The following is a 15112-nucleotide window of genomic DNA, read 5'->3' as shown; positions in this document are numbered from 1 at the left end:
ACAGTGGAGGAAGGCACCCGGGTCATCAGGGAGTGGGCACATATTAATGGGATCTACGAGGGGGCCACCGACCAAAGCTTCATTGAAAACTCGAGTGTGACTGGCGCACTCCCCGGGCACCTCAGAACCACCACTGCCACCGACCTCAGTGATCATTCTGCCACTCATGGATATCGCCACAGGGAGAATGGTGCGGGATGCTATCACCATTCTGGAGGGTCTGGAATATGCGCCAAGGGAGGCATCCGCACTAGTCCACAGTGCTGAGTCCAGACCCCAGAACCATAGTCCCCCAATGACCCAGCAGGTGGCTCTACTTCAACCTGCTTAAGGCAGGAGTAGACCCCTGCCCTGTAGTCATGCTGGAAAGAGCTGTGTAAAGGGGGAGATGGGCGGGAGAAGGCGAGCAGCTGCCCTGCCGGGAAGCGGGATGCCACCACCCTCTTGGAAGGGCTATTTTTCCAAGGTTAAAATTTTCAGTTTAGAGATGAAAACTTTTGACAGGCAAAGAACATGATAGTCATCGTGAGAATCCTTTGGTGGGCATGCATATTTTTCAGACGGGATGGAGGCTGTATGGAATGAGTGTCACATAGGTACCATTAGTTGACATAAGCACCGCAATATCTGTTTCTATGTTGTACAGCAATAATGACTTAATTTAAATAATAACAGCAGTTTTTCTATTTTTTAAGTATTCAATGGCTCTCTATTTATTCTTCCTTCTCGATGATAGTTTTTCTTAAACAGCAATCAAACTTTGAATTTTAATTGCATTTTAAATTTATTAGCCCAAATGAAAAATATTTTACACAAATAAATCCTGAGCTTGCTTTTATTATTTACATGGAAGTGAAATGTTAGTTTTTTTTTTAAATGCCAATATGCTTGATCCCTTCATTTTTTAATTTCATTTTAGTTTATGAATCAGCCAGGATCATCTGTTAGCTGAAATTTTAACGGAACTTTCCATCAGCAAATACTTAATTATTAATAAGAAGCAAGGATACAATTTCAAAGTTCAGGTTATTGTAAGATTGAAATAGAGAGGTGGCACATGCATTAGAGTGCCTTTGTTTGGTGGAGTTATTTATGGTGTGATTATTGCTACTTTTCTAATATGGTAAGCACTTTTTTCTCTACCAGGAAGAGATGCAGTTGCCTGCAGATGAATGAAAAATGTGAACCACTAGTCATTTTCACATTGGCTAACCTGTAAATTGGCCATTCAATGAATCGGTTAAAGAAGCCGCTTTTGCTGTTCACGCTGGACCACTGTTAATCGGTTCTCTGTGTCCTTTCACACTCACCACCAGGTATTCCTGGGGAGAGGCACCTATCCTCCACTGGTGATGTCTGAGAGACACATTGAGCAATGGCGGACCTGCCTTCCCGGAATTCCATGCAGCAGAGAAACCCCTCCATGAGTACTCTGTGCATTCAGCTATTTCTCTGCTGCGTGGAATTCTGGGAAGGCAGCTTCACCATCTCTCTCTCTCTCTCTCTCTCTCTCTCTGCTCCTCTCTGTCTCTCATTCTCTCTCTGTTTCTGTCTTTCTCTCCCTTCCTCTATCCTTGATTATGTGCGTGTGTGTGTGTTTGTACATGAGCACGTGTATTTTCATCCCTGCTGTGACTTATAAATTGTGCGCCTATGTGTTTAATTGTCACTACCACTTTCCCACAGTCCTTTATAAATTGTTTATAAATGATTTTATTTTGTAAATTAGGCATAATTAATTTTGTTTTAATCATTGATCAGGATTTAGTCAATTGAATACAAAGTTTATACCTTTTTAATCTTTTGTTTCCTTCATGTTCCTACACTCATGCAAAAACATGATCAACCTGTTGCTACTTTGTCCCTGGATAGACCTTATCCCTTTCACACTGGGTTAATCGGCACACAGGTGTCAGACGACCCCAGGGATGATACACCCTGCCTAGGTAATCCATCTCTGGAGTGATTTGATGCCTGTATGCTGAAATTTTTTATGGAAAGGGAAAATGGCAAGAGTTTCTTTGGAAAAATTAATGTGGAAATATGATTTAGGACATTTACAGCTCCCTAATTTTATGAATTATTATAAAACAGTCCAATTGAGATTTATTAATATATTGTATGATTTAAATAAAGTTCCAGCATGGGTGAATATAGAACTTAACAAAATAGGGGAAATAAATCCACAAGAATTTATTTATGAATGGAATACACGATTTTTAATAGTGAATAGAGAAACATCCATACTGAAACAGTTAATTGAGCTTTGGAATAAGGTTGATAAAGAGATTGGAGGAGGAGGGTTAATTACAAGAATATAACACCTTTATTTCAAAATAGGCTTTTCATTTTCTATAGGAAATCAATTTTGTTATTATCAAGTTAAGGAATTTTTATCTGAAAGTTTTGGTCAAGGGTTAGTATTGCCAGCAGAATTCTTGTTATGTGCTGGAAATATAAAGAAATTTATTTCAAGTATGTATAAATTATTACAAAAAAAAGTTCGGAAGGAATGGGTTTATAAATCAAGACAGATGGGAAGTAGATTTAAATTAGCAGATAGATGAATATAAATGGACTGAGATAAGCAGAAAAAGTATGAAAAGTACAATAAATGACTAGTTCATATATAATTTTCTTAATCAATTATATTTGACACCACATAAGTTACATAAAAATGAACCATACTTATTCAGATTTGTGTTTTAGATGTGGACAAGAAGTTGGTTCATTTCTGCATTCAACCTGGCAGTGTCCATAGTTAAACTTTTTAAAGTTTGAAATAGGTAATTTATTAGAACAAATAGTGGGGGTAAAATTACCACAGGATCCAATGCTATTTTTTACTGGGAGATTTATTAAAACTGAATATGTATCAAGTGAAATTTGTTAAATTGCTTTGGCAATAGCAAGAAAATGTATTCCTATAATTTGGAAATCAGATATTGATTTGGGAATGGATAGATGGCATGTTGAAGTTCGGAGTTGTATTCCACTTGAGAAAATTGGTTTTAATTTAAGACATGAATACCATATATTTTGTAAAAATGGTGCCCATATTTACAAAATGTGGGTATCAATATTTAAATGAATCTCAAACATTCTCTTTCTCATAGGTCTCCATAAGATATCGAAAAGTGAAATATTCCTGATGTGGTTCTCTTGTCCTATACTTTTTCTTTTTTCTTTGCATGTAGGGGGTTGGAGGGAGGAGGGTGGGGGGATGGTAGTAGGGGGGTGTTTCTTCTATTTTACTTTATTTTATTTTTCTATATACTATACCTGTACATGTGTACATACATACACCCCCTTGTAAATGTTTATTTTGTGGTTTTAAATTTTAAATAAAGTATATTTAAAAATGTTTTAGATCTGTGACCCTTTCCACTTCTTGAGCTTTTATTTTACTTTATACATTTCTTTTTATAATATTTAATTTACATTATTAATCATACTATTAATAATTAAGTAATGATTATATAATTAATACAATATATTAAATGTGAATAGAAATATTAATATAATGTTAAATACAATTATATAATAAATTACTTTATAATATAATTTTTATAACAAAATATATATTTTATTGTGCTTTTCTAAAGGAGATTAGTGCAGCACTAATTTCTCTCCAGTAAAATCAAAGTTACTAGCGCTATTTCTACTGCTTCATATAACCATAGAACATTGCAGCACATAAAACAGGCCCTTCAGCACTTCTGTCTGTGACAAAGTATTATTCTGCCTAGTCCCACTGACCTGTACCCAGTCTATACTCCTCCCTTCCACATTCAAATTTTTCTTAAATGTTAAAATTGATCACACCTTCACCACTTCATCGTTGTCTTAGTAAGAGATAAGAAAAGTATCAATCCCAGCAACTCTCAGAGTCTGCTGTGTGGAAATGGAAAAGTGGGAAATTGGAAAAGGTAAGTTGAAAATTTGAATCAGGTCAGTTGCTGTTACTAATAATGCTTTGCAAAGCCACCATTCATATTTTATTGGATCAAAATATTCACAACATATCCACACATTCAAAACTAATACTGAAATAAAATTGCTGATGAGTTCACTTTGCCTGAGTCAAGATTTTTTCTTGTGATTCTTCAGTTTGATTGCTTTTAAAGAGTGAGATCACGATTTACCTTAATGTTCTAGAAGCTCAAAGGACAAGATTTGTGCAACTTGTCTCCTTTCGTCTACAGCAATAACCAAACCAGGGATTCCTACTAAACAGGGCTAGGTCAGAAGGCTCATAACAGCATCATGATCATCTACAGGCTCCCATGCCATCCTGACTAGGAAATTGTATTGTCATTTTATCAACATTACTAGATCTAGGAACTCTGCAATTTTTTCTGCAGTATTCAGAATATTTACACTTGAAGAACTACAGTAGTTCAAGAGGTTAGCTCATTACCAACTTCTCAAAGGTATCAGCAAAGGGCAAGTAAGGATGTCCAATAAATGGTGGCCTGAAAATAATATTGACTAGGTCAAACTGAATGAGACTCTTTAGGCCATTTCATGCCAGGCCTCTGCCTGGAGGCTGGCTACAAGCGTGGAGGGAAAACATAAAACTTACCTTTCATACAGCAGCCCTAAAAGGCTGCTTCAGTGTCACAGTCATGTTGAGCGACACCTTGTAGCGCCCTCTGGAACCGGTGACTAGTGCTGTAGCGCCACCTGTCGTAAATACGCAGCAGAGCAATGGCCATATTCCCTACCCATAATCCCCCATGCAGCTGGAATCACTCTGTGTTTCCCAGAGCAGTTCCAGCTGTGTGCGGGATTATCAGCCACAAAGAGTGACCCCAAAGGCCGAAGTGGCCCGGTGAAGCTGTCACAGCTTGCACTGGCACGCCTGAAGGCCCCCGCCAGCCACCCTTGCCCTGATGGCTCCTGCCTACTGTCCCCCAGTGACCTGACAGCTCCCAGAGGCCCCCATTGCCCTGATGGCTCCCGTCGGCCCCTGCTGTCCTGACAGTTCCCACCAACCGTCCCTGCCCTGATGGCTCCTGCCAACCACCCTTGCTTTGAGGGGGTCGTGAAGGGTGAGTGGGGAGATGGGTAGTGGGCTGACGGTGTCATCAGCCCACCCCTAACCAGCCGCTTGCAGCGGCTGTACATTCATGTAGGGCAGTGGAGTGCAGCACTCTGCTGATTATCCTTTCCCGAGAAAGGTTGCATTCGGCGCCTCAAAGCCAGCCATAGCGCATTCAGAAAGGCAAGTCTCTAGACATAAAGGTGGAGAACCTCCACCTTTACAATTGGGCATTTTCCTTGCTTGAAAGGGTCTTTTGTGGCAAATGGTATCCTTGTAGAAAGGCATCATGGTTGGCAAGGACAAGATGGACTGAAAGGTCCCATTTCTATGCTGAAGGACCATCAATAAATCAGCAGGGCCCATTCTATCCAGGTGAGAAGACAACAGTAAAAGGTCTTCTTTCTCTTCAGTAATTGAAAACTTATCATCCTCTCAGACATTTACAAATAAAATAAAACTTAAATTAAAAAAAAAGCTTTATAAAAATTAGTAAACATAATGGGTTCTCTAAATAATACACGTAATGGGTATGAATTGGTGATAGATGTGTTAGTTGATGTTAATTTAATATTTAAATTAACTCACCATATACTGAAAATTAAGAGCATGTTAATTTCATATTTTGTTCTTCAAAATTCTCTGTATCTATAAAATTATAAAGCAGTTACATACCCTCTGACTCTGTGGTAACTTCTGTCAAATTTTGCTGTTCGCTTATATATGCTGAAAAGTAGGATAATGAAGTTAAGGAGAAGTTAGTGCAAAAAGACACTGATGTTTTTCTAAACAAAACATTTTAAATCGGATGGATAAATTGGGTTTACTCTGAAAAGTGCTTTGCCCTGCCTTTGTGGTAAGTAATTCTGTGCTGCAAGCTGAAGTTTAGATTGATGGAGAAAATGATCAAATGTTGCAAGTTAATTAAAAGGAGTGAACAAATATTTCTTTGAAACAATTAACCACAAAAATGTGTATTGTTCTGCCTCAGCTATTCAAACTCCAAAAGTAATGATTGTAGAGAAGGTAGTTGAAAAGATGCCACAAAAAATGGTTAGTGCACAAAGAGCTTACAGTATTTGGGAGAACATGGATTGAAGATTGATGATCAAACAGGAGACAAAATAAATAGACCCTTTCACTGTTTTGTCCCCAGTTTTTTACTCTCGGTATTGATGACTTGGAGAACATATTCAAGAGATGACCTGAAAATAGGTGGGAGGGCAGAACTGCTTTGAGACTATTTGGATTTGGCAACAGGATGCATATAAATTAATTGAGTGGGCACGAACTTGACAAATGGAGTATATTGTAGAAAAGTGTAGGTCATTCGCTTGGGTTGAAGGAAACAAAAGGTAGGCTATTAGCTAAACAAGGAGAGACTGGAATATGGAGGATGTAGTGTTCTTCTGCATGAAACAAAAAGTTAATGTGGAAGTTTAGCACATAATTAAGAAGTCAGTTTGGCTTATTGGATTTTATTGAGAGGAAATTGAGAAGTCTTGTTACAATTGTGCAGGGAGTTTGCGAGGCCATACCTGGAGTACTGGGTTCAGTTTTGATTGCCTTCTTTCAGAAAAGCTTCCTTAGTATCCGAGGCATTTCTGAAGAAATTTGCTAGGCTAATTCCTAAAATTGAAAGGGTCTTATTGTGGATGTTTTAGAAAAAAAAAGGGTCTATATTCTTTGGAGTTTAGATGAATGTTTTTTGAAACTTTTTTTTAAAGGAGTTGAGACCAGCATAGATCAACTCTGATCATATACAAACAGTGGGAAAGGCTGGAAGGTCCTCCATTTTGTTCTTGGATGTTGGTCATAAGACATATTTCCAATGGTAAAAGCATTTTAAACAAGGGGACAGTTACAAAATAAGGGAACAGTCATTTAAAAACTGAGGTGCATAAAAATTTGTTTCTCAGAGGTTAGTAAATACCTGGAATATAGAGGATTCTGGAGGCTATACTTCTTTTTTTTTTTTTTAAATTTTTTATTTTTCACACCATAAATCACAATAGCCATGATATACACTTTTTCTTTTCCACACATTTACAGTGACTTTTTCTCCCTCCCCCCTCCCTCCTCCCAAGCCACCCCCCCATCCCTCCCCCCTCTCATCCATTTTAGTTATACAATCTAGGTTGCATTAATTCAGTTAGACAATGTTGTCATTCAACAAAAATACACCAGAAATTCTACTGAGTCCATTTTTTTCTTCTCTTCTCCTTCCATCAACTTAGGTAATGTTTGTTCCCGGTAGGTTTTCGCTATTGTATTTAATGTAAGGCTCCCATACTTGTTCGAATATTTCAATATTATTTCTTAAACTATATGTTATTTTTTCTAATGGAATACATTTATTCATTTCTATATACCATTGTTGTATTTTCAAATTATCTTCCAATTTCCAGGTTGACATAATACATTTTTTTGCTACAGCTAGGGCTATCTTAACAAATCTTTTTTGTGCATCCTCCAAGTCAATTCCAAATTCTTTATTTTTTATGTTACTTAGGAGAAAGATCTCTGGATTCTTTGGTATATTGTTTTCTGTTATTTTATTTAATATCTGATTGAGATCATCCCAAAATTTTTCTACTCTCTCACATGTCCAGATTGCATGAATTGTTGTTCCCCTTTCTTTTTTACATCGAAAACATCTATCAGATACTGTTGGGTCCCATTTATTTAACTTTTGCGGTGTAATGTATAGTCTGTGTAACCAATTATATTGTATCATACGCAGCCTCGTATTTATTGTATTTCTCATCGTTCCAGAGCATAACTTCTCCCATGTTTCCTTTTTTATCTTTATATTTAAATCTTGTTCCCATTTTTGTTTAGTTTTACCATTTGTTTCCTCATTTTCCTTTTCTTGCAGTTTAATATACATATTTTTTATAAATCTTTTGATTAACATTGTATCTGTAATCACATATTCAAGGTTACTTCCCTCTGGTAAACTCAAGTTGCTTCCTAATTTATCTTTCAAGTAGGATCTCAGTTGGTAATATGCCAGCGCTGTATCTCCCGTTATATTGTACTTATCTCTCATTTGTTCAAAGGATAAGAATCTACTTCCTGAAAAACAATTTTCTATTCTTTTAATCCCTTTTTTTTCCCATTTTCTAAAGGCAAGGTTGTCTATTGTAAAAGGGAGTAGCTTATTTTGCGTCAATATTAGTTTTGGTATTTGGTAATTTATTTTATTTCTTTCTACATGTATCTTCTTCCATATATTGAGGAGATGGTGTACTACTGGAGAAGTTCTATGTTGTACCAATTTTTCGTCCCATTTATATAATATGTGTTCAGGTATCTTTTCCCCTATTTTATCTAATTCTAGTCTCGTCCAGTCTGGTTTTTCCCTTGTTTGATAAAAATCTGATAGGTACCTTAATTGTGCGGCTCTATAATAATTTTTGAAGTTTGGCAATTGTAAGCCTCCTTGTTTATACCATTCTGTTAATTTGTCTAGTGCTATCCTCGGTTTCCCCCCTCTCCATAAAAATCTCCTTATTATTTTCTTTAACTCTTTGAAGAATTTTTCTGTCAGTTGTATTGGCAATGCCTGAAATAAGTATAGTATCCTTGGAAAAATGTTCATTTTAATACAGTTTATCCTTCCTATCAGTGTTAGTGGTAGCTCTTTCCAATGCTCTAAATCGTCCTGTAGTTTTTTCATTAGTGGATTGTAATTGAGTTTATATAATTGGCCTAGATTTTTGTTTATTTGCACACCTAGGTATCTTATTGCCTGCGTTTGCCATCTGAATGGGGATTCCTCCTTAAATTTTGAGAAATCCGCGTTATTCATAGGCATTGCTTCACTTTTATTTACGTTTATCTTGTATCCCGACACTTCTCCATATTCCTTCAATTTCTTATATAGTTCTTTTATTGATAGTTCTGGTTCTGTTAAGTACACTATCACATCATCCGCAAACAGACTGATTTTATATTCCCTGTCTTTTATTTTTATTCCTTTTATATTATTATCTCTTCTTATCGATTCTGCTAGTGGTTCTATAGCTAGCGCAAACAATAATGGTGATAGTGGGCATCCCTGCCGCGTTGACCTGCTTAAGTTAAATTGCTTTGATACATGTCCATTTACTGTCACTTTCGCTAACGGTCCCTTATATAATGCTTTAATCCAATTAATATACTTCTCCGGTAAACTGAATTTTTGCAATACTTTGAACAAGTAATTCCATTCTACTCTGTCGAAGGCCTTCTCTGCGTCTAAAGCAACTGCTACTGCCGGTGCTTTATTTCCTTCTACTGCATGAATTAAGTTAATAAATTTACAAATATTGTCTGTTGTGCGTCTTTTTTTGATAAATCCAGTTTGGTCTAAATTTACCATTTTCGGTACCTGTTCTGCTAATCTGTTCGCTAATAGTTTAGCTATTATCTTATAATCTGTGTTTAGCAAAGATATTGGTCTATATGACGCTGGTGAGAGTGGATCTTTCCCTTGTTTTAGTATCACTGTAATTATTGCTGTTTTACATGAATCTGGTAAGTTTTGTGTCTCATCAATCTGGTTGATTACATCCAGGAGGGGCGGTATTATTAGGTCTTTAAATGTTTTGTAGAATTCTATTGGGAGTCCATCCTCTCCTGGTGTCTTATTATTTGGTAAATTTTTTATTATCTCTTGTATTTCTACTGTTCCAAATGGTTCTGTTAATTTATTTTGTTCCTCTATTTGTAGTTTTGGTAGTTCAATTTTAGTCAAAAATTCATCTATTTTCCCTTCTTTCCCTTCGTTTTCGGTTCGGTATAATTGTTCATAGAATTCTCTGAAGTTTTCCTTAATTTCTTTTGGATTATATGTAATTTGTTTGTCTTTTTTCCTTGTTGCCAATACCGTTTTCTTAGTTTGCTCTGTCTTAAGCTGCCATGCTAGGATTTTGTGTGTTTTTTCCCCTAGTTCATAATATTTCTGTTTTGTCTTCATTATATTCTTCTCCACCTTATATGTTTGTAATGTTTCATATTTTATTTTTTTATCCGCCAATTCTCTTCTTTTGGTTGTATCTTCCTTTATTGCTAATTTTTTTTCTATGTTTATTATTTCCCTTTCCAACTGCTCTGTTTCCTGATTATAGTCCTTCTTCATCTTGGTTGCATAACTTATTATTTGCCCTCTAATGAATGCTTTCATTGCGTCCCATAGTATAAACTTATCTTCCACTGATTCCGTATTTACTTCAAAGTACATTTTTAATTGTTTTTCAATAAATTCTCTAAAATCCTGTCTTTTAAGTAGCATGGGGTTTAATCTCCATCTATACATTCTTGGAGGGATGTCTTCTAGCTCTATTGCCAATAACAGGGGTGAGTGGTCCGATAATAGTCTAGCTTTATATTCCGTTTTCCTAACTCTCCCTTGTATGTGGGCTGATAACAGGAATAGGTCTATCCTTGAGTATGTTTTATGTCTAGTCGAGTAGTATGAGTATTCCTTTTCTTTTGGGTTTTGTTTCCTCCATATGTCCACAAGTTTCATTTCTTGCATTGATTTAATTATAAATTTGGTTACTTTGTTCTTCCTGTTAATTTTTTTCCCCGTTTTATCCATATTTGGATCCAAATTCAGATTGAAATCCCCTCCTATTAGTATGTTCCCTTGCGTATTAGCTACCTTCAAAAAGATATCTTGCATAAACTTTTGATCTTCTTCGTTAGGTGAATATATATTAAGTAGATTCCAAAGCTCTGAATATATCTGACATTTTATCATAACATATCTCCCTGCTGGATCTATTATTTCCTCTTCTATTTTAAATGGCACATTTTTGCTAATTAATATAGCCACTCCTCTTGCTTTTGAATTATACGATGCTGCTGTTACATGTCCTACCCAATCTCTCTTTAATTTCTTGTGCTCCATTTCAGTTAAATGTGTTTCTTGGACAAATGCTATATCTATTTTTTCCTTTTTCAGTAAATTTAGTAGTTTCTTCCTTTTAATTTGGTTATGTATTCCATTAATATTTAGAGTCATATAGTTCAGCGTAGCCATTTTATATTTTGTTTATCTTCTCTTTCCGTTTTTCCATCATTACCTTTCCTCCTTTTCCATTTCTGTTTTCTTATTTTCAACTCTTTACCAGACAACATTCCTACAACATCTAACATTTTCCTTATTCTCCTATTTCTATCTTCTTTATCCCCAATCTCCCCTTCCCCTCCTGAGTTGCCCTTTATCCCTTGTCGGACAACCACATCTCCCCTCTCCATTTGGATTTGCGAATCCACTCGCAAGCGTCAACTGATTTTGCAGTGACCGCTCTTTTCCCCCCACCCAGCCCCCCCCAGAAAAGATTTCGTTTTTTATATGTCACAAAGGTCACTCTTTTAGTTCCCTCCTTATTCTCTCTATTCCATTACCTTCCCTTATTAATTCTTGTCTATACTTTCTATGTTTTCCTCTAATTACAGATACTTTCACATATGCCCGTTGTCTCTATTCACTCTTATACCTCTTTACCCGCATACATATCAATCGTGGTCATTTTTACCCTCCTTACCCGTCTTCATCCCTCAGTCTATTTTTGTCTTTACCCACATACATATCAATCGTGATAATTTTTGCTCTCATTACCCGTCTTCATCCCTCAGTCTATTTTTGTAATTGTTCTGCAAATTTTCGTGCTTCTTCTGGATCCGAGAATAGTCTGTTTTGTTGTCCTGGAATAAATATTTTCAATACCGCAGGATGCTTCAGTGTAAATTTATATCCTTTCTTCCATAAAATCGCTTTTGCTGCATTGAACTCTTTTCTCTTCTTTAGGAGTTCAAAGCTTATATCTGGATAAATGAAGATTTTTTGCCCTTTATACTCCAGTGGTTTGTTGCCCTCTCTTACTTTTTCCATTGTCTTCTCCAGCACCTTTTCTCTTGTAGTATATCTTAGGAATTTTACTACAATAGATCTTGGTTTTTGTTGTGGTTGTGGTTTAGGGGCCAATGCTCTATGTGCCCTTTCTATTTCCATTTCTTGCTGTAGTTCTGGACATCCTAGGGCCTTAGGGATCCATTCTTTTATAAACTCCTTCATATTCTTGCCTTCTACATCTTCCTTAAGGCCCACTATCTTTATGTTATTTCTTCTGTTATAATTTTCCATTATATCTATTTTTTGGGCTAGTAATTCTTGTGTCTCTTTAGTTTTTTTATTAGATTCCTCCAATTTCTTTTTTAAGTCTTCTACCTCTATTTCTGCTGCTATTGCCCGTTCTTCCATCTTGTCCATTTTTTTCCCCATTTCTGTTAAGGTCATATCCATTTTATTTATTTTCTTTTCTGTGTTGTTTATTCTTCTTCTTAAATCATTGAATTCCTGTGTTTGCCATTCTTTAAATGACTCCATGTATCCTCTAACAAGAGCAAGTACCTCCTTTACCTTGCCTATCTTTTCTTCTTCTATTTCCCTGTACTCTTCCTCTTCCTCTTCTTCTTCCTCTAGGTTGACCATCTGTTGTTTCTTTGCTGCCCTTTCCTCCTCTTCTTTCTTGTTTCCATTGTCTTCTGTGGTGTCTTCTTGCTGCAGGTGTTCTGCAGCTGTCGTTGCCGGCTGTGGAGATCGACTCCCCAGCTGGTCCCCCCTCCCGTCGGTGTGTTTTTTTGTATGCGCATCGCGCATGCGCGACTCCTCGCGCATGCGCGGTTGCGCACTTTTACTCGGCTCTGTGAGCCATTGTTGTAGTTCTCTTTCTACCGACCTGAGGTAGTGGGGTCTTCTCTCCGCAGCGGGCCTCTTCGGACAGGTAAGGCCTTCACCTTTTTCCTCCGTTGTCTTCTCTTCCTCTCTTCTTTCCGTTGATTTTGATTTTTCTCCTTTTGTCTCCATCTTCTTTCCACCTTTATATTCACTTTTCTTTAACTTGTATTTCTGTGCCTTTGTATTTTCTCTCGTTTTTCCCGACTTTTCTGGAGAGGGCTGGAGTTCACCGTCCGGCCACTACTCCATCACGTGACTCCTCCCGAGGCTATACTTCTGAAGGTATTCAAGGAGGAAGTTGGGTAAATTTTTGAATAATTGGAATTGAGGGTGATGTGCAACTGGCACAGATGAGGAAATGAGGCCTGGAGCAGATCAGTCAAGATACTGAATGCTAGAGGAAGCTCGAGGTGTCAAGTGTCCACATCTGCTACTTCTCGTGGTTTCTTGAATTAAATTTTCTTGAGCAAATATGGGTGGATAAATCCCCAGGTCCTGAAAAGATATTCCCTCAGACCTTGAGAAAGACTAATATAGAAATTGCAGGGGATCTGGCAGAAATATTTAAAATTTGGAGTATTGTGCGCAGTTTTGGTCACCTAACTATAGGAAAGATATCAATAAGATAGAAAAAGTTCAGATTTAATAGTATGTTGTCTGGACTTCAGGAACAGGGCAAGATTAAACGGGTTAGGGCCTCATTCCCTGGAACGTAGAAGAATGAAGGATGTTTTGATAGAGGTGCCAGTATTTAAATTATGACGGGTCTTGACAGACAGAGTAAATGTAGGTAGACTTCTTCCACAGAGGGTAGGTGAGTTACAAACCAGAGGACAAGGGTTAGGGTGAAAGGGGAACAGTTAGGTGGAATATTAAAGAGATCTTATTCACAGAGAGTGGTGGGAGTATGGAATGAGCTGCTAGCTGAGGTGGTGAATACGGGCTCAATTTTAATTTTTAAGAAGAATTTTAACAGGTACATGGATTGTAGGGTACGGAGGGCTATGGTTGAGGTGCATGTCAGTGGGACTAGGTAGAATAATAATTTGGCATGGATTAGAAGGACTAAATGGACTGTTTCTGTGCTGTATTGTTCTATGGTTCTAAAGACAAACCGCAATGAACCAGACAGTGTTTAATTTTAAACCACCAAGTTTATTTCTTACTCTTAAGCGATAGGCTTAACTCTTAATCTATCCTTAACACTGTCTATTCCCAGCTATGCGCAGGTGTCTAATGTACGAGTATGTGCATGCATGTGTTTGTGTGTGAGATATACCCAAACCATTACAGTCCAGGTCAAACTCTACAAAGTTACTTCAAAGTTCAGTCTTTCAAATTCAGTGTTGAAGTGTAGGCCTTTGAAATTTGATGCCCAGAATTAATGTTGAACTGGTGGGGAGATTGGAGTTGTGCCTGCTACAGACTCATGAACTCTTCTTGCACTGCGTTTGAAGAAATGTCCATCCATGTGAGCTGTGGTCATAACATTCCTGACATACCTTGGCGGCCTCCACAAAGCTTCCAAGACCCTGGCACTAATCCCTCCAAGTAACTTCACTGCAAGTCCCACTTAAAATGAATCAATCTCTCCAAGTGACCTCCACTGTTAGCGACAATCAAAATGAAGCACTTTGTTTCCCAAAAGGACCCTCCTGGCACAGGTCAATCCACCAAAAAGGCACAGTTATACACAGAGCATGCTTTGCTCTGAATTCCACAAAAATGGCTGGCCACAAGAGCTGCTTCAAAAAACTCCTTTTTATTCAGCTGTCAGAATGGTTCTCTGCAAAATCACAATGGCTTTGCAAATGTATCGAAACTGGTACAGACTATGACAAACTTTCCCTCAGTTCTTCCAATGTATCGAATTGTCACTGGGCTGTGACTTGTGCTATGATGGTGGATGTGTGAAATGTTAAATGTTAACATTCAGTTCCTCCTGTCTATACTATCCCTTACTAAAACAAGAGCTCGTAATAAAAGATTTAAGTTTACTGAGTAGCTAAACAACCCAGTGCAGAAGCCTGGGAGTACCTCAATTTAGATTTTGGTATTCAAGCAAAAATACAAAGTTAGATCATTGCTTGTTAGTTCAGACACGTAAAATTGTTTCATGGCCATAGACATCCTCGTTCAAACAGAGATTTCAAATATCTAGTACTCCTTCCATTATCTAAGTGTTCAAGGAACCCAGATTTGTTAGATATTATCTCCCTGCCAGTTGCAGATGTTGTAAGTGCAATAGAACTGCTTTGTTTAGCAATTTAATGACAATCTTTGTAACAGGAAAATAGACAACAGGGTTTTGGGTTACTTTAATATGATAATGCTAC

At 37.1% G+C, this 15112-nt stretch overlaps 1 protein-coding gene across 2 annotated transcripts in view; it reads right to left on the bottom strand.

Annotated features, from left to right (window-relative positions):
- The window catches only part of LOC138741193 (cytotoxic and regulatory T-cell molecule), a 43233-nt gene that overhangs the window by 10592 nt on the left and 17529 nt on the right, over positions 1 to 15112 (bottom strand). For both annotated transcript variants that reach the window (XR_011343377.1, XM_069894907.1), the window contains exon 7: positions 5720 to 5770. Coding sequence is in view for 1 of the 2 variants with exons in the window: in XM_069894907.1 (XP_069751008.1) it covers positions 5720 to 5770 (51 nt within the window). In the remaining variant the exon portion in view is untranslated. The remainder of the gene's footprint in view (positions 1 to 5719; positions 5771 to 15112) is intronic.

The sequence above is a fragment of the Narcine bancroftii genome, chromosome 8 (assembly GCF_036971445.1).
Source record: "Narcine bancroftii isolate sNarBan1 chromosome 8, sNarBan1.hap1, whole genome shotgun sequence".
In the NCBI taxonomy this organism is placed as follows: domain Eukaryota; kingdom Metazoa; phylum Chordata; class Chondrichthyes; order Torpediniformes; family Narcinidae; genus Narcine; species Narcine bancroftii.
This window is presented reverse-complemented; position numbering and strand designations above follow the sequence as displayed.